Source organism: Aythya fuligula, chromosome 19 (assembly GCF_009819795.1).
Source record: "Aythya fuligula isolate bAytFul2 chromosome 19, bAytFul2.pri, whole genome shotgun sequence".
Classification (NCBI taxonomy): domain Eukaryota; kingdom Metazoa; phylum Chordata; class Aves; order Anseriformes; family Anatidae; genus Aythya; species Aythya fuligula.
The window spans coordinates 6202896-6220031 of NC_045577.1; the positions used below are offsets into that span (position 1 = coordinate 6202896).

A 17136-nucleotide genomic window follows, 5' to 3' on the forward strand; every position below is an offset into this window, starting at 1 on the left:
CTGGAGCTGACCTGGGCAGGGCATCCTGATGGGATCCCAATGGGGGCAGGTGATGCCCGAGGTAAGGTGCCAGGGGAAGATGAGTTCAGATCCCATTGGGCGACTGATGCTTTTGGCCTCTGTGCATTCCTCCTGCTAAAGTCAAGGGGAGCTTAATGCTCTTTAAAGGTCCTTCGTTTTTATGGGCTATAAAGCATTGACCTTAAAGGGAGGTGCTGGGGGAAGTATATTAAAGAGAGATCTATGTTGGATAGCCAGACATGCCAGCTTTCCCCCAGCTGCTCTCTGGAGTGCCTTTTTCTGAGCTCTTCCTAAACGAATCTCTCGATTTTCTTGATGCATGGTGCTGGTGAAACCCACAGCAGCCATGCCCACAGCCCAGCTTTCCCCTGGCCATTTGCTGATGGCAACGCATTGAAGCTTTTCTCCATTATTTTCTTGGCTGTTTGTCCCTGCTGGACCTCAGCCCAGGGTCAGGGGGCTGCAAATTCCCTGACTTCTGCCCCTGATGATCCCTGGATGTGGGAATGCCCTGTGTCAGCTCATCCCCATGGGGAGCCCATTGACCCCTCCTGCAGTGACTGGTGCCACGTGGCTGCAGAGAGAAAAAAAAAAAAAAAAAAAAAAAAAAAAAAAAAAACCTTTGCAATGAGCAATCAAGGAAAGAAAATCCTCTTGTGGGGCCTCTGTTAATTGGGGGCTGGTAGCAAGCGATTTCTATTAATGCATTTGATGATCGTTAAGAGAAGTTCTGCACTGCATTTCTCACCTCTGAGGCAGGGAGGTGATGCTTAGCACCTGCAGTGCCAGGTCCTAAGAGACTTAATAGCATTTCTGAGGTCCTGGGAAAACCGTGGGCTGGAAAGCATTCAGAGGGCACGTGAGAGAGAAATGAGGGGTGCACAGCCCCTAGGGACCTTGGGGAGGGGAAGAGTCCCTAGGGGAGGGGAAGGGCACCACCAGCAGAGCCCTGGCAGGGCGGTGGGCGCAGAGGATGCTGAGCGAGAGCGCGGCCACCCCACTGCTGCCGTGAGCTTGGGTCTGAGCCTCCCAGAGGTGTCCAGAGCCCTCTGGGAGGGTTTGATTTGGGCACACATCTTCGCCTGGGGGTCTGGGACTTCGGGTGCTGGAGCCCCTCTGCCCCGGGGTGCTGGTGGGGAGGGGGTTAACACCCCCACCCCATCCGTGAGCCTCCCGCTCTCCGGCTGCCCGTTCCCCCTCTCCCTTTGCCGTGTTTAGTTAAATTTCCCCCGCCTTAGTTGATGTCACATCCTGTTCCACAGCCATCCCCTGCCAGTAGCCAGCCCTACCAATTCCTTTCCTTTCTTTTTTTTTTTTTTTTTTTAATCCCTGTCCTCTCCCCATCACCCCCCCCCCCTCCCCCTTTTCACGGCAAACTTTTGGCAATAGCAGGGATAATCGTTTCGTGCTCCGGTGAATTTCTCCTCGCAAATGTCTTTCGAGCTGGGGAGCCATTAAAAAAAAAAAAAAAAAAATTGCCAGAGAGCAGAGGAGAGAACCTGGGATCCCAATAAATATGCAAAGTGAAGGCTCTGCTAAGCAGATTTCTTGCATTGCTTCCTGGGGGTGCTGAGAGCCGCCTGGAAAAAAAATCACCGATTTATTTCATTATTTTTTTTTAATTGCATCTTGTCTCTATTATTATTTTTATTTTTAATTAAAACAACCCGTACAATAAAGGGGAGCGAGGAGGCAGCGAGGCGCTCGGCGATCGGCACAGGGAGGCTCGCCGGGAGGAGCGGAGGCGATCTGCATGCAAGGTGCCTAGAGCGGGGTGCGAGACATGCAACCGGCAAGCAAGCTCCTGACCCTCTTCTTTCTCATCCTGATGGGCACAGAACTCACTCAAGTAGGTTTCGCTCTTGCTTCTTCTCCTCCAACCTCCCCATCCCCACCTTTTTCTCCCCAACGCCATTTTCTGCTAAATCTCGAGAGCGCAAATAAAAAGAATTTATCCCCCTCGAGTAGGGGATTGCACCCTCAGGTCCACCCCCCCTTTTGCTGCAGCCCGTGCCCTGGGTGCACCTGCAGCGGGGCCGGGGGGGGGACAGGGTGGGGGTGTGGGCACAGGGGTTTGGGGAGGGGAGGAGAGGGGCTGCACGGGGTGGGGAAGGGGCAGGGGGCTCTCCCGCAGCCCCCCTGGGGGACATGGGGCCCTTCGGTGTCCCCCCGCAGCCCCACTCATGTTTGTGGGTCGGGGGGGCTCCGTGGCCCCTCGCTGCGTGCGGCTTGGTGAAGTTTGGGGCTGCGTGTCCCGTGTCCCCACATGTCCCCGTGGTGTCCCCACGGGGACGTGCTGGGAGTGCCCCGTGGTGATCCCTGCCCGTGCAGCTGCTGGCGTGGGGGCAGCTTTACCGGGTTTTAGGGGACGTTTAAGCACCCCTCAACGCTTCCATCTGTGACAGGCTTGTGGGGGAGAGAGAAGCATCCTATTTATTGCCCCCCTCTCAGCCCTCCCCTCTTTTTCCTCACCGGATTTTAATGCTCGCCTTTACTTTCCTGGCCCCTGCGCTGAGTGAGTAGTGGGGCTGGGGGGGGGGGAGGAAGGAGCAGGAGGGGAGGCACACGGCCACGTCCCTGGCAAGTGGAAATAAAAACTCCATTTGACTTCTTTAGCATCACTGGGGAGAGGGAGGCAGCGAGGTTGTGTTCTGTGTTTTTTTTTTTTTAATTTCCTACGGACAGTGGGAAATGAAGTAAAGTAATTGCAAGAGGATGCTCTAGATTGTGGGGTTAATTGTGGTGCTGCCTAGAAGCAAAGAAAAAGACGCTATAAATAGGGGAGGAATGGAGGCTTCTTAGTGTAGGAGCAATTAGCAGCTGGGCTCTCATCCTGGATGCTTTATGTAGATTATTTCTTCCTTTCTGCTGCTGACAATGCTCTCTCCTGTCGCTGCCCTAGTGCTGAAGTTTCTGTAGCTGAAGCCTTTGGGCTTTGCACCCTCGGAGTATTTCTGCTGCCCCCAGGATGAAACAGCTCGAGTAAGAGCTGCCTTAATTGCATGGAGCCCTCCGGAGAAGGGATGGGGGGGGGGGGGGCGAAATAATTCACTGGGGGTGAGGGAAGACATCCAGGCTCTGGATGAAGGAAGGAGAGCTGGAAGTGAGTGCCCGAGAGAAGCCCATTGTGTGCGAGAGGAGGCACGCGGCAGTGCGCATGCGTCGTGCCGGACAAAGCAGCCGCCGATCCCCCAGCATCGCTCAGAAATCAGCAAAAAGGGGGCTCAGCACCCGGCCCAGGGCATGGCCAGCTGTGTGGGGAAGCAAAGTGGTGCTGTGGGGGCCACCCCTCGCCCTGCTGCCCCCCCCCCAGCATCGCCGCCTGCCCCAGGGAGCGTGGCTGTGGTGTGGGGACCCCGCTGATGCACCCCTCTGGGTGCTGCCACCCCTCTTTTGGCTTTGTCAGTCCCCATTGCTCTGCTCCGGTGGTTCGTGCACGGATGCTGAGTTACCACCTCTCATTCTGAGGATGCCTCTGTGCCTGGTGACTTCCTCCTCCTCCTGCTTTCCTTTCCGTGAGCGCAGCGTGCCAACTTCTCAACCAACTTTAAAGCAGGGTGGGAGCGGCGACTGAACCCCCTGAGAGCAGAGCTGAGCACTGCTGGCTACCTCCCAGCCCTGCCCTGCCACCAGCAGAGGCTTGAAGCCCCTGCTGGAGCTGTGGCTTTGCCCAGCTGGATTTGGCCAGGGCACTTTCCTGGCTCGCAGGGGTAGCCAGGGCTCAGTGCCTGCAGGTAGCCACCTCCTGCCAGGCCCCATGGAGCAATCTCACCAACCTCGCCTGGCACTGCAGAGCCCTCACCGAGTTCTAGCATCTCATTTCAGTCGCACAGCTGCCAGATGCAATCCCCAAATACGCCTTTCAGCCCAGGCACCGCCCAGCTCCGTGTCTTCCACGTTTAGTTCGGGGCCGGCTTCACATCTCCATCATGTGCGTGGAGTCTCTGCCTGCCCCTACAGGGATCCCGTGCCGGGGGAGGATGGACCGAGGCTTGGGGGGAGAGGGTTTTTGATTCAGGCAGCGTTCCCTGATGGTGCAGAAGCCGCTGCTTTCCCTCCTTGCAGCAGCATGGGAAGGCCAGCATGCAAGAAGGATAGAAATGGGGAGGGGGGTGGCTGTTTAAAGGGGCTGCAGAGGGCAAGCACGTGGCTGTCCTTCCAGCCAGCACCATGCTGGATGCCCGAAAAGCCTTTCTCGTGGTGGGGAGGGCATTATCTTCAGTGTGTTGGCGCTTCAGCATCCTCTGATGATCTGCCTGGCTGGGAGGGAGGATGCCTGTGTCCTGAGAGCACAGAGGGGATGCACTCGCTGCAGGCTGCATCCCCAGCTCTGGGACCTGCCTGAGGTGGGTGGTAGGTTTACACGCTCCCCTCCATCCTAACCCATTGCAGGAGCCCCCGCGTGCCCCCAGCAGGCAGTGCTGGGGGGGGGGAGCACAAGTGAGACCTGCAGGATGCTCTGGGATTCTTTCCCGTTGCCCAAAGCAGGGGTTTACTGGGGAAAGCAGGGGGCTTTCTGTCCTCGTCCTCTTCTCCAGGAGAGCCCAGGACAGCTCACTGGGTGGCCGTGAGCAAGCAGAGCCAACCTACACTCTAAGGATTTGCCCCCCCACATTGCTTGTAACGTGCAGGGCAGAGCTGCCAGAAGGATGGCGGGTGTGGGAAGCTGTAGCAAAAGCAGGGGCGCAGGATGCTCTCTGTCTGTCCACCCCATCATTTTGTCCCTCCTTATTCTGGCTGCCTTTGACTGTACACCTCCAGGGAAAGCTCTTTGTGTTCCTCAAAGTTTCATAGGGCAGCCGGCGCCCTGACGCTCCCATACCCAATAATCCCTGAAACCACAGGGGAAGAAATTGGTTCCTGGAGCGGGGAGGGACTAAACATTTAGGGCTTTGGCAAGACAAAAAGAAAAATAATTTTGCCATTGATTTTCCTAGAAGCTCGCTGGGTCTCTCAGGGCTGTTTTGGGGGGAAGGAGGAAAGCTGCCAGCCCCACCAGGCTGGGGATGTGCCTGCATGTCCCATCCCTGGAGCTGCTGTGTCCCAGTGCCCCCTGCCCAGCCGTGGGACCCACGGGGACCTTCCCGTGGCCAGACTCTTCCCCCCGCTGGCAGGGAGGCACACGTGGAAGTGGCAGGATTAAGCTGCAAATCTGCAGCCTGTAGCAGGAGGCAGCTGCCTCATCTCATAAACCAATTTGTGTCTCATTTCGCCAACTTCGGCTTTAACCAATAAAAAAAAAAAAAAAAAAAAGAAAGGTAATTTTCAGCCCCGGGTTGTATTTATTGCTCAAGTTATCAGTCCTTGTAATCAGTATTAGCATCACTGAGGAAAGTAATACAAAACTAATTACGATCCGAGTGAATTAGATGGATGCGGGCTGTAGGCTGCACCGGCTGTGGCAGCAGTGAACTCCTGGGTTATGAGTGATTTGTGGTGGCTCGGCTCTGCCCTGGGGAAGCCACAAACAAACGGGAGCAGGGCAGGGACAGGGACACCGAGGAGCATCCCTTTGGTGTGTGCTGCCCACAGGTGTCTCCGTCGGGCTCTTTGGGAGACCTGGGTTGGAAAGGGGTACCCGAGAGGTTGATTTGGTCCTGCTGTTCCTCCTGAAGCTTGCACTTGGGGAAACTGAGGCACGGAGCCAAAGCTGTGCCTTAGCAGCAGGAAATCCTGACCACAAGGAAAGAGTGCCTCAAAATCCTGATTCTCCCTGTTTTATGGGCCATAGGCACCGCTCGCTGCCACTGTCCCAGAGCTGAGCCCCGGTCCCTGCCTCCTGATGGCTCTGTCTGGGGTTTTGGCCCTGTGCAGCTTCCTCCCCTCTCAGGACCCACGTCCTGGCTTCCAGCCCCTTTTCCCATCCCAGCCAGGAGGCAGCATCCAAAATCAGCCAAAATTGGAAAAAAAAATCTCCTGGGCAGATGGGCAGCAGGATGAGAGCATGGCCCAGCCCTCGGTCTAGGACTGTTCTGCCCAGAACAATGCCGTGTTTCCAAGCAAGCAGCGCACGGAGCAAGTTTTCGATGCACAGGCACTTTCTGGCTGGAGGCGTGCGGCTGACCCGGGGAGATATGCCAAAAAATAATCATCCTTCCTAACCAAAACATTGGAGTAACAGGAGCCCGCTGAAACCTGTGCCGACTTTAATGGGCTCAGCTCTCGCCCAGAGGCTCTGACGTGTGCTGGCACTCTGTTAGAGCACGGGTTTAATGTCAAGAGCAGCTTTAGCTAAACACAGATTTAGCGAAGTGAAGACCTGCAAAGGGGATTATTCGGTTGCAGTGTAACACAAAGAGCGTCTTCTTCCTGCAGAAGAGCGTTTCTACTCGCCGTGGGACAACCAAAGGGAAATACCAAAAAAACAAAGGGACAACAAAAGGGAGAGTTTTGTGTGCAGAAGGTGTCCCAGCTCCTGCAGGGACTCTCTGGAGCACGTTGGGTTGCCTGACCCCAAATGTGGCTGCTCTAGGGGTAAGGTGCAGCACTGGGAGCTGGCTGCCACCTGGGGCACTGGGGACACTGTTTCCAGAGCACTTCGGGGTCTTTAAGTGCTGTTCTCTTTCTTTGCTTTCCCCGTCTGTCCATCCAAAACCTGCCCATGATGGGAAGAGAACAGTCAGCTCTGTGCTGGTGCAGTGCTGAGATGGCAGCATCCAGCTCCAGGGCTGAGGCAAGCTGGTATGACTGACAAAAACAGCCAAAAGTGAGAAAAATGGCCAAAAGGGCAAGGAAATGTGGACCTGGAGCTCTTCAGTGCCCATATACCGGTGCAGAGGGATTTTGGATACCCCCTGCCACAAGCACAGGTGATGGGGAATGCAAGGGAAGGGGGAGAACTTTCACCAAGTTGAGGGAAGGGGAACATCATCCTTGTCCCCTTAGCCCCTGAGTGCCAGGCAGAAACCAGGGGGGCACAGCGATGCCTCATGTGATGCTGGGGTGGGCTCAGAGCCCTGACAGCTCCTTAACCTCAGCCCAAAGGCCCTGCGGAGCTGCTCAGCATCCCCAGGGCTTTCTGCCGCTGGTGCCAGGGAGCTCAGCACCTCACCCTGGCTCGCAGGGTGCTCTCCCCATCCGTGTGTGATGGCAGGCAGAGGGTGGGTCCCCTCCACCCTGCTGCTCTCCCACCTGCACACAGTCCCCGTGGCTTTGCAGGAGCTGCAGCACCCAGAGGTGGGGCAGGAATAGGAACAAGAGGCTGCCGGGAGGGATGCAAGGGGTCAGCAAAGACCACCAGAGGTGGGTTCACAGCCTGTCCAGCATCTACAGAGACGAGTTCTGAAGAAAAGACCCTTAACCCAAGTGCCAAAGCAGAATCCCTGAGGTTACACAGCTCCAGAAAGCTGCTGGACACTGGGAAGGTGCTGGGCCCTGCCCTGGGTGCTGTGGGCAACCAGCACAATGGGACCAGTCCCTGCTGCGGATGCCGGGTGCCAGCTGAGCTGAGCCAGCTGGGAGCAACAGCAAGAGCTGAGGCTGCTAAAATTCGGTGTATGCATTTGAAGGGAGCCCCCTTCGCTCCCCGTGCCATCTGCGGAGCGCTCTGCTTGGGGTCTGCGGGCACCAGCTCCACTGAAGCTTGGTGGTGGCGGAGACTTCGGCACCTCTTCTCGGAACCAGCCAGGAGAGGGAGACAATGACCGCCGTGTGCACACGCACACACACGCACACACATGCACACGCGTGGGGTTTCTGCGGACACTGACCCTCGTGGGTCTCCTTGCAGCACCCGCTCCCGTTTTGCGTTGCCCCAGGAAAACAAACCAAGTGGTGGAATTTTCCCCCAAGCAGCTCTTTCGGAAGACTCTCTTTTTTGCTTTTCTCTTTCTGTCCTTGCTCAGAAAACATGCGTGTGAGCAGCATCTTTTGTTCCCCAACTCTTCGTCCTCCCCTGCTGTTTGCTCGCTGCTGCCAGCAGCCCTCCTCTCCTCGGGGCACCCGCGAGGTGCACAGCAGCGCACGGGTCTTGCAGGGAGGGAGGGCACGGGGAGAACTCAGGAACATCGGGAGCCTTTTTTTTCGAGGCGATGCCCTGGGTGATACAAAGCAAAGCGATCAGGAGAAAGGTGAGCTCAACCAGCTTGGCAAACTGGCACTGAGGAGATTTCAGCAGATGTTACGGTGGGAAGTTGCTCTTTAAGGGCCGCATCCTGGAAGGCCCATCAGTGAATGCTGGGCTCCTACAGCAGATTCGTGCCCTCACTGTTTTTTGTTGCCTTTGCTTTCTTTGGTTTTATTCTCGTGCTAGGCTCTTAAAACTGGGCAAGCCATTGGGGCAGGAAAGCGCTTTCCACATCTGCAGGTCATTTGCTTTTGGGCATGGAGGTGACCCAAGTCATTTTCCTGCTGCCCACGAGCTAGCACAGCCCGGGGTGACCAGCAGCATCTCCGAGCCCAGCAGCCAGCACTGCCTCTCGCCTCTGAAAACCTTTAATCCCTGAGAAAGGAGAAGGGAGGCACTCCTGGGGACCTCTTGTGGGCCAGGTCCTGCTTTGACCCCAATGTTGTGGGCTAAACTTGTGTGGCCTTGCCATGGAGAAGGGCCCTGGTTCTCTGCAGGCACAGCTGGGTCCTGAGGGCTCAGCACCACCCTGCTCAGCTATCAGCGCATCCAGACACCGACCTTTCTGCAAAGGTGTGAGAGAACCGTGGGTCTCATGCTGTCCCTCCCTTAATGCCCCTTATGTTAGCAGCAAAGACTCCCAGGACCCTGCTTCTCTTGGCTATTTCACGAATTCTGGAAGCAAAAGCAGCAAATTCAGACTGATTTCTGCCACGTTTCCACACACGCAGCCTCCCCCTGAGCGCAGAGGGCTCCACGCCAAGTGGCCAGAGCAGCACTGCTGGTTGCTGGGGGTGGGCTGGGGAATTGCACGGGGGTCCTGGTGCTGGGCCCCTCCTTGCGTGGCAGGGGCCAGTGGCTCTGAGCCCTGCTGTCCCCGCCTGCAGAAGCTTTAATCGTTGCATTTGAAGGGCACATGAATGAAATCAGGTGTGTGTGGTGGAAAGGAATGTTTCTTCAGTTCTGGTGGAATCCCCAGCAGGGCACAGGGGTGTTTTTTCCTTCAGTGAATACTACTTTAATTAATAATGGGTCTGTAGGTCTAAGTCCTTTGTATGTGTGTGGAGTAGACAAATACGAGGGACAAACTTTTCCTACAAACTCAGCTTCAAAACAAACATTGGGAGGATTTAAGCGTAGCACTCCGGTGTTTTACACGGTATGAGATCAGCCACCAAGGTCTGAGCACAGCACGAGCACCTGCTCAGAGCAGCACAGGCCGAACTGAGGCAGAACAGGAGCTGCGATTTTTTTCTAAAATATCGAAGTCATGCAAGGCTTTTGCCTAAAGAACCTGGTCCTGCAGAGCCTGAAACACCTCCTTGGTGTTGACCCCCTTCACAGGCACAACTCTGCACAAGCTGACAGCAGTTTTGCCATGGAAGGGATGCCCCAAAACCTGAGGAAAACCTTGGTCTGGGTAAAGCCCATTTCATGGGATCGAAGTAGTTTAGCTAATTCAGGAGCCCTGAGCAGGACAATTTCTGACCCAGAGGGCAGGAGTGGTTTTCTCACTGATTTCAGCACAGCAGATGGACCTGTCGGCTGGCTGCCTTACCGGGGTTAGCGCTGGTCTGTCCTGAACAGTGGGGAAAAAGGCAGGGGTGCCAGGATTGAGGGTGCTGGGCAGTGAGGAAAGGGAATTGCATCCCAGATGCCGCAGCCCTGACATGCACCAGGCAGTGCCACCCAGCTAACAGCATCCAATTCTGCTGCTGCACTGCCGGAGGGGCAGGATCCGACCTGGCATCCGCGCTCACGCTCAAACTCATCTCTTTTTCTCCACCTGGTGGACTTGCTGAATGTACACTCAGTGCTTCCCTGAAACTCCCTCGTGCTCGCTGCAGAAACAGCTCCACTCTGCTGTCATCCGTCCCTGGTCTCTCTGCCCAGAGCAGCAGTGCTGGGGGGCACTGGGGCAATCCCAAGCTAAGGGCAAGGTCCCCAGCCAGGGGCAAGGTGCCTTTAGGGACACGCCAGCTCTGCTGCGAATGCATTTTAGGGCACAGTTTCTTGCTTCCCCATTTGAGATTTGCTGTGCACACCAGTCTGGGCGCTGTATGGCAAGGAAATCCTGGGGGTTCACAGCTTTGGGGTGCTCCTCAGTGCTCTCACAGCTGTGACACCCGCCACTCCCAGGAGCTGTGCCATGTGGGGAATGGTGCCAGAGGAGGCAGATTTGGACCTCGTCTGATCAGACCCCAGTGGGGCCCAGCCAGGCTGGGGGTCCTGGAGCAGGGCCATGGTGGCTGCTTCATTGTGCTGAGGCCGGTGCTGTGCCGGTGGAGCAAGGGGCATCGCTTTTATCCTCTGGAGAGGGCCAGGGGATCGACTTCACAATTCACTTTTCCCTGAGTGGTTAAGGTTTGCTTAGGGTGGGTGTGCAGGGTACCTCAGCTCTCTGCTGCCTGGGGAATTTTGGCTCTGAAGCCACCGGGACGGTTCTGCAAACCCCTTTGGGGGGGGCACAAATGAGTGCTGTCTCGGTCCAGAGGAGCTGCATGGGGCAAAGCCACCACCCTGTTCAGTCTAACAGCCCACGGGGTTTCTCATCGGGGTTTGCCTCCGAGCCACCCCAGGCACAGCAACCAGGTTTCTTCCAACTGCAGGACGTTTGGGGGATGTTTTGGGGGCACCCAGTGCTGTCCCACCTCCCCTGGCCATACAACCCTGCCTGCTGGGAGTGGGGCGAGAGCAGCACGAGGGGTGGCACTGCCAGCTGGAGGGCAGGCTGATTGCCTGGCATATTGGGGTTCAGCTCCTGCGTGGTGTGCCACGGGCTGAGGCTGCAGCGTGGCGAGGGGGCACGCAGGAACGTGGGGGATGCTCCGATACACCACAACCCGGGGAGGGGGAAGGGGACTGCGGGCCTGGAGACCACCAGGTGCCTCCCCTGGGTCCCACACCTCGTGGTTTGTCGGGGAGCCCCCTGCACCTGAGTATTTACAGGGGGGTCACGGCTCCAGAGGGCTGCTCCTGGCTCCCCCCGGTGGCCAGCAGCTCCCTTTTGTCCCCCGGAGAAGCAGCCTCTCGGCCAGGAGGGGTCTTCCATAGGGTCCCCGAGGGGGCTGTTCGCCCTCCAGCCCCCCATTCCCGCACCCTGGCTCCGCAGCTCCCCACGCCCCCCCCCCCCCCGGCAGCCGGCAGGGGGCACCGCAGCGCCGCGCCGCAGCGGGGAGCCGCCCCCTGGCCCCGGCACCCGCCCGCGACCCCCCCCGGGCTCTTTTCCTCCCGCCTTCTCCCCCCCCCCAGGTCTTTTCCTCTCTCCCCAGCTCCTTTTCCCCACCACCACATCGTACCGGCTCCCCGGCTCTTTCCCCTTCCCCCCCCCAATTTTCCCCTTTCTCCCCAAATCTTTCCTCCTCTCCCCAACTCCTTTTCCCCGCTCCCCAAATCCATCCCCTTCTCCCCTGTTCTTTCCCCCCTCCCTAAACCTTTTCCTCTCCCCTTCCCCTGCCCCCCTCCCCAAAAGCAAATCTCTTGCCCTCCCCCAAATCCCCGCTCCCCCTTCCCCTCCCCAAACCTTTTCTCCCCTCCCCAAATCCCTTCTCCCCTCCCTCTCCCTCTCTCCCCTCTGCCTCCCACCCGCCCTCCGCAGCCTCTCCGGCTGGCTGGGCTCTCCCCCCCTCCCCTCCCCTCCCCTCCCCTCCCCTCCACCCACCCTGCCCCTCCCTCCCGGTCCCGTCCCTCCTCCTGCAGCCGCTCCGCTCCGGCTGGGGCGCGCCCGGTGGCGGCGGGCGCAGGGAGGCAGCCCCGCTCCGGGACCGACTCCGGCACCGGCACCGCTTCCAGCACCGCTTCCAGCACCTTCAGCATCCTCGGTAGCCCCGGGCAGGGCCGTGGCGAGGTTCTGGACGATGGGCAGGCGGCGAGAGGCGGTGGCGGTGGTCGGGCGGCTGGCGCAGCCCGTCCCCAGCGGCATGGAGCCCGGCGCCGGTGCAGAATGAAGGGTGCGCGGCGCCCCCCCCCGCAGACATGTCTGTGCCTTTACTCAAGATTGGAGTGGTCCTCAGCACCATGGCCATGATCACCAACTGGATGTCGCAGACGCTGCCCTCCCTCGTGGGGCTCAACACCACCAAACTCACGGCGGCCTCGGGCGGCACCTTGGATCGCAGCACGGGAGTAAGTGCGGGGGGCCGGGAGGGGGCTGGGGGGGGGTCGGGGTCTGCCCGGAGCATCCCTGCCTCCGGGGGTGGCTGCGCCCCGGTTCCCGCCCCGCTCCTTCCTGGCCGCCCGGTCCCTCCCCACCCGGGTGCCCCCCGGGTCGCCAAAATCTCTCCTTGGCTAAATCCCGCCCCGGGACCCCCCCTCGGGCTGTCTGGGTTTGTCCTTGCCACCCCCCTCACGGCAGACCCAGCGGCAGCCCCCTCGCTGCAAAGAGCAGCGCCCCCGGGGGGAGGCAGCGCTGCTGCCCCTCGGGTGATATGGGCATCACCCAGGGGGGTGCTTTGCCAGTGCCCCCCCCGTGCCGTGCAGGCAAGGTCAGGTCGGTTTGGGGTCGCGGGGGCTGGCAGGAGATGGGGGAGCGGGGTGGCGGTGTGGGAGGCGCCCCCAGTTCTGCTCTGGGGTTCATCCATCCCCAAACCTGGGCAAACTGGGGGGGGGGGGCTTTGCCCTGCCTCCAGCCAGGGGATTGCAAAGTTTCCCTCGGCGCTGCTCCGCCGTCGCCTGGCGAAGCGGCTCGGGACAGCAGGTGCGAGTCCCGCAGGGTCTCGTTTGCTTCCCTGCCTTTAATCAATAGTCGTTAATGGGATGGAAAATGCAGCGGAGGAGTTGCGGTGTATTTCGGTCGTGCCTGATGCCTCCCGTCCCTGCTGTGCTGGAGGGCTGCTATGGTGGCTGGTCTTGCCACTTTGGAAATGGCTGAGGAAAACAACCCCTCTGCCTTGTCTTCCCGGAGCAGGAAAAAATGGGAATCTTTCGCCTCCAGGCTGCATGCTCGTGCCTTAGAAAAGAGCTAACGTATTTCAGCTCTGCTGTTCCAGGATGAGTATTTAATGTAGTGGCTCTGCTGGTTGTGAATGAAGCTAGTTTTTTTTTTTTTTTTTTCCGTGTTACCAGGGATGATGAGACCTTTTTTTTTTATTTATTGTTATTATTTCTGGTTGCTTTTGCTAGAGAATCAAATTGTTTGTCTGTCTGCTAGCTGCCTCTCAGTGCGTGTCTGTCCACATGGGTATTTGCAAGGTTATTTGTAATGTATTAAAATTGTAGAAAGAACATTTCCCTTTCGGTTGGCAAAACAGTGGCACCTTCAAAGTGAGCGGAGGCTGAATTGTGATTAAATAATGTATTTTGCAAAGTGCTGCAAGATCAAAGGGAAATTAAGATCAGAGAGCTTTGGAGAGCACAAGGGGCACGGGGGGGGGCCTGGGGCATGTGCTGTGTTTGGGGCTGGGCTCCCTTTCTGTGCTGCGTCCTGGAAGCTCTGACGGAGGCACCGATCCTGCATCCTTTCACTGCAGGCGTGTTTTGTGGGGCACAGCACCAGGGTTTCCCTGCCTGGGACCCACAGATTGTTTGGAGAGAAGTGGCTGTCCTGGTGAACCTGGCAGAGGACGGGGGAAACGTAACTCCCGGTATCTGCTTCCTCAGAAGAGCTGATTTTCCTGTCGCCGGCTCCAGGAGAGCTCTGCAGATGCTCATTGATCACTGCTCAGCGCTCAGCCAGGACACCGTACGCCCCCTGTTAGCTCGGGCACATCCTTCTCCCGGTGTCAAGGAGAAGATGAGTGCTGTGTAATGACAGCCGGGCAGCGGATTTCCCACCGGCTCGGCACCCCGCTGCGCTCGGTGCCTTACAGCACGCTGCCCACCCCCTCTGCAGCACGCCTTTCCTCCTGTCCCTGCTTCCCCCTTGCATTGCCCTGTCTGCTTCAGCTCTTGCTCTCCCTTTCAGACCCTTCCTTTATTTGTCCCCAATCCATATTTTTGCATTACAAGTGAATTCTGCTGGCTGGGCCCTCGGAGGAGCTCCCTCCGCTTGCTGCACAACCCCAGTATCCTTCAGTCCGTGCTGCTTCCTCCCTCCTCTTCCTCGTTCATCTCCCCCACCCCTCCCTTCCTTGACTTAACCCATCTTTCCCTGTGTTAATTAGGTGTTGCCTACCAACCCAGAGGAAAGCTGGCAGGTCTACAGCTCTGCCCAGGATAGCGAGGGACGTTGTATATGCACAGTGGTGGCACCTCAACAGACGATGTGCTCGCGTGATGCCAGGACAAAGCAGCTGAGACAACTATTAGAAAAGGTAACGGCTGACCCGTTCTGGGCAAGGTGGTTTGGTTTGACATGGCACAGGGGGTAAAAACATGAGAGAGTTGGGCTGAGCCTTCGTTTCCAGAAGGGACAGCCCCCTTGGGCCAGCCCTCCCGTACTGTCGCTGTCCCCAGGTGTGCAGTGGGGAATAATCAGCCAGGAGGAGAGATGTCTAAATATTTCTGAGGCACAGAGGAAAAGGGACCATGGCCTGAGGTCAGGTTAAAACTGCTGAGATCAAAGCAACGATATTGAATCACATCAGTTGTTTTCTTTTTTTTTTTTTTTTTTTTTTATAAAAGGGTGTAACTTGCTTTTTTTTTTTTCATTATGTTAACACAAGCTGTTTGAAAGGATGAGTCTCAACAAGATGAGAGGAGAAAGAATTAAAAAACCAAAGCCCGTGCACTCTTAGCCAAGCTGATATTAAAAAAAAAAAAAAAAAAAAAAGGTCGACTAGAACACTACGAGCTGTCAACATCAAATATTACAGAAATGACAGTTAGTGGTTTTCTTTCTAATGTTGACATCCACTTGATTAGTTTTTAATAGTCTGCTGTCCGAAGAGATCAAAGAATCTCATTAGGGAAACGCTCCTGATAACAAGAAATTTTCCAGATAATAGATTTCATTGAAGAAATGCCGCTTCATGCGAAATGGTCCTCTTCTCTTTAAAATATAAGTGGACTCGTGTGCTGGATGTGTAATTATCCTTTGTGCCCTAATGCTACGTTGGCGTGTGTTGTGCATGACAAAATAACTTCCACCCTGATGCTCTCGGGAAGTTGATGTATTAGGAACTCATAACAGCATTAAACCTACACTTAACTGATTCTCCTACGTGATAAGGACAATAAACTCAGACAGAAAACACTTAGCCCTTAAACAGCTCTTCGGTATGTCATAGGCTTCTAAAAATAATCGCACTCAAGCCTTTATTTCTCTAAGCAACACCGGCAATTGGTCCGGCAGCACATTTGTCTGAGAGGCAGCAGGCATTGTGCTAGCAGCTGCTGTGGCAGTCAGAGCCCGCTCGCGTTCCCAGAACTGCTCACATGCAGAAAACAAGTAGGGTTTGACCCAACGCCCTCTGCTAATGGGCAGGCGAGCAGGGCGCAGCAGCCCTGGGATACCAGCAGGTGCACTGCGGAGGGTGGAAACGCTCGGGGATTTTTTCCCTTGGGCAGCTCTCCGGCTGCGAGTGGATAAAGCGAGGGGGGAGCGGTACGTGAAGGCGTGCGTTCTGGGGATGTGCTACCTGCCTGCGGATCTGTCTGCATCTCACTCCTACGCTAACCCATATCAAACCCCCAAAATAAAGAGTGGGCTCTTGGTGCCAGACATCTGATCTCGATCAAGGCTGAAACGAAAATCCCTTTAGGGAAACGCAACTGCAGCGGAGAGCTCCCAGCTCCCCAGGAAGGATTTCAGACCTGGATGCTTCTTCCCCCAATCTGACGTTTTACCTCTAGTTTTGTGATGGGAAAACTCTCACCTCCGGATTTCTCTCCGCCAGCAGATGAAGAAGCATAATGTGTCAGCGAGGTAATTCTGTTTGGATTTTCAAAGCAGGAAACCTGGCACTCACCTACAGAAATAATAAGGCATTGCTTTCGTGAGCCAGAAGAAAGCTGCCAGTGTGTGTGTGTGTGTGTGTGTACACAAGGCAGTTACAGCATCCTCAGTGAAAATCTCCGCACAGGGGCATCAGGGGCTGAAGGCAGTTTGAGATCCCCAGCCGCCGAGACCCCAGCTCCCCTCGGCACACGGGGCGTGCTGCTTGCAGGTGATTCCTGGGCACCCCAGCAGTGTGAGGAGCAGCAGGTGCAAGTGAGCTAAGGTGATGAGCGAGGTCTGCTCGCCGCCGCACAGGCTGTTCAGGCCGCCTTCGGACACCGAGGTGCCTGAGCTCATCCTTGGCTGCCGTGCGCGGAGCCCTTCCTGCCTTCCGTGCGTCAGGTGCTGAGGCCAGATCCTGGGCTGTGTCCAAACCCAGCCGTCACCGAAATCCTGTTCACGAACAGATTATGTTTTATCTTCAAATGGATTTTTTTTTTTTTTGGCCCTGTTATCTGGGAGGACTTCCTCCTCTGACAGTTAAACCACTTCTCGTTTCCTGCCAAGGCTTATTCTTTGCCAGCACTGAGTTCCAGCTTAAACAGTTCTTCTTGTTCCTTTGATACTCGCTCGGAGGTGTATTTAGAGAGGACAATGATCTGCTCAGCCTTCCACAATCCTTATAAAATGGACTTCTCTTGTAGTGATCCCTTGGCTGAGTCCCTCTCTCTGCCAATTTTTCCCATAGATCACAACAATCTCCCTCAAGATGTCTCAAGCTATCACTCCATCAGTTTGTCCAGCTACCCCAAGCTCAAGCTAAGCATTCATCCTACCTCAGACCCCCAAAATGGGCTCTGAACTGCCCTTCCTGAGCTCATCAGGACTGGTCTATGTTTCGAGATGACAAAGAAGTCATCCTGACTTTATGACAAGAATAGAACTGGAAGCTTTGCCTGTATCAGTTTTCTGTCTTATACGCTGAAGTGGGCTCTTTTCCCCAAGACAACCACAGGTATACCTCTCTCATCAGCTTGATGGAAAATGAGGTTTCACGTCGAGAGTGCGTGCTCAGCCAGTGGGGGCAAAAAGCATTTTAGCTGCTATTTGAGGGTAGTAGCTAATGGATAAAGCAGAGGGAATCTGAGACAATATCCTCAGGTCTCAGTTCATTAGAGCACTTATGTACACGCTTAAGTTTAAGCTATGAGCAGTCTCATTGAAATCTAATCAT

General features: G+C 56.3%; 1 protein-coding gene across 3 annotated transcripts in view; it reads left to right on the forward strand.

Moving 5' to 3' along the window:
- The first annotated feature begins 1364 nt into the window (after positions 1-1364).
- Positions 1365-17136, forward strand: part of OLFM1 (olfactomedin 1) — a 30346-nt gene continuing 14574 nt past the window's right edge. The window contains exons 1-2 of one of the 3 annotated variants that reach the window (XM_032200626.1): positions 1365-1870; positions 14188-14337. In XM_032200626.1, coding sequence (XP_032056517.1) covers positions 1805-1870; positions 14188-14337 — 216 coding nt within the window. In that variant the 5' untranslated portion in view covers positions 1365-1804. Of the gene's footprint in view, positions 1871-11785; positions 12212-13712; positions 13767-14187; positions 14338-17136 lie in introns of those variants that run through there. The other 2 variants (XM_032200625.1, XM_032200627.1) reach the window with 2 other exon arrangements.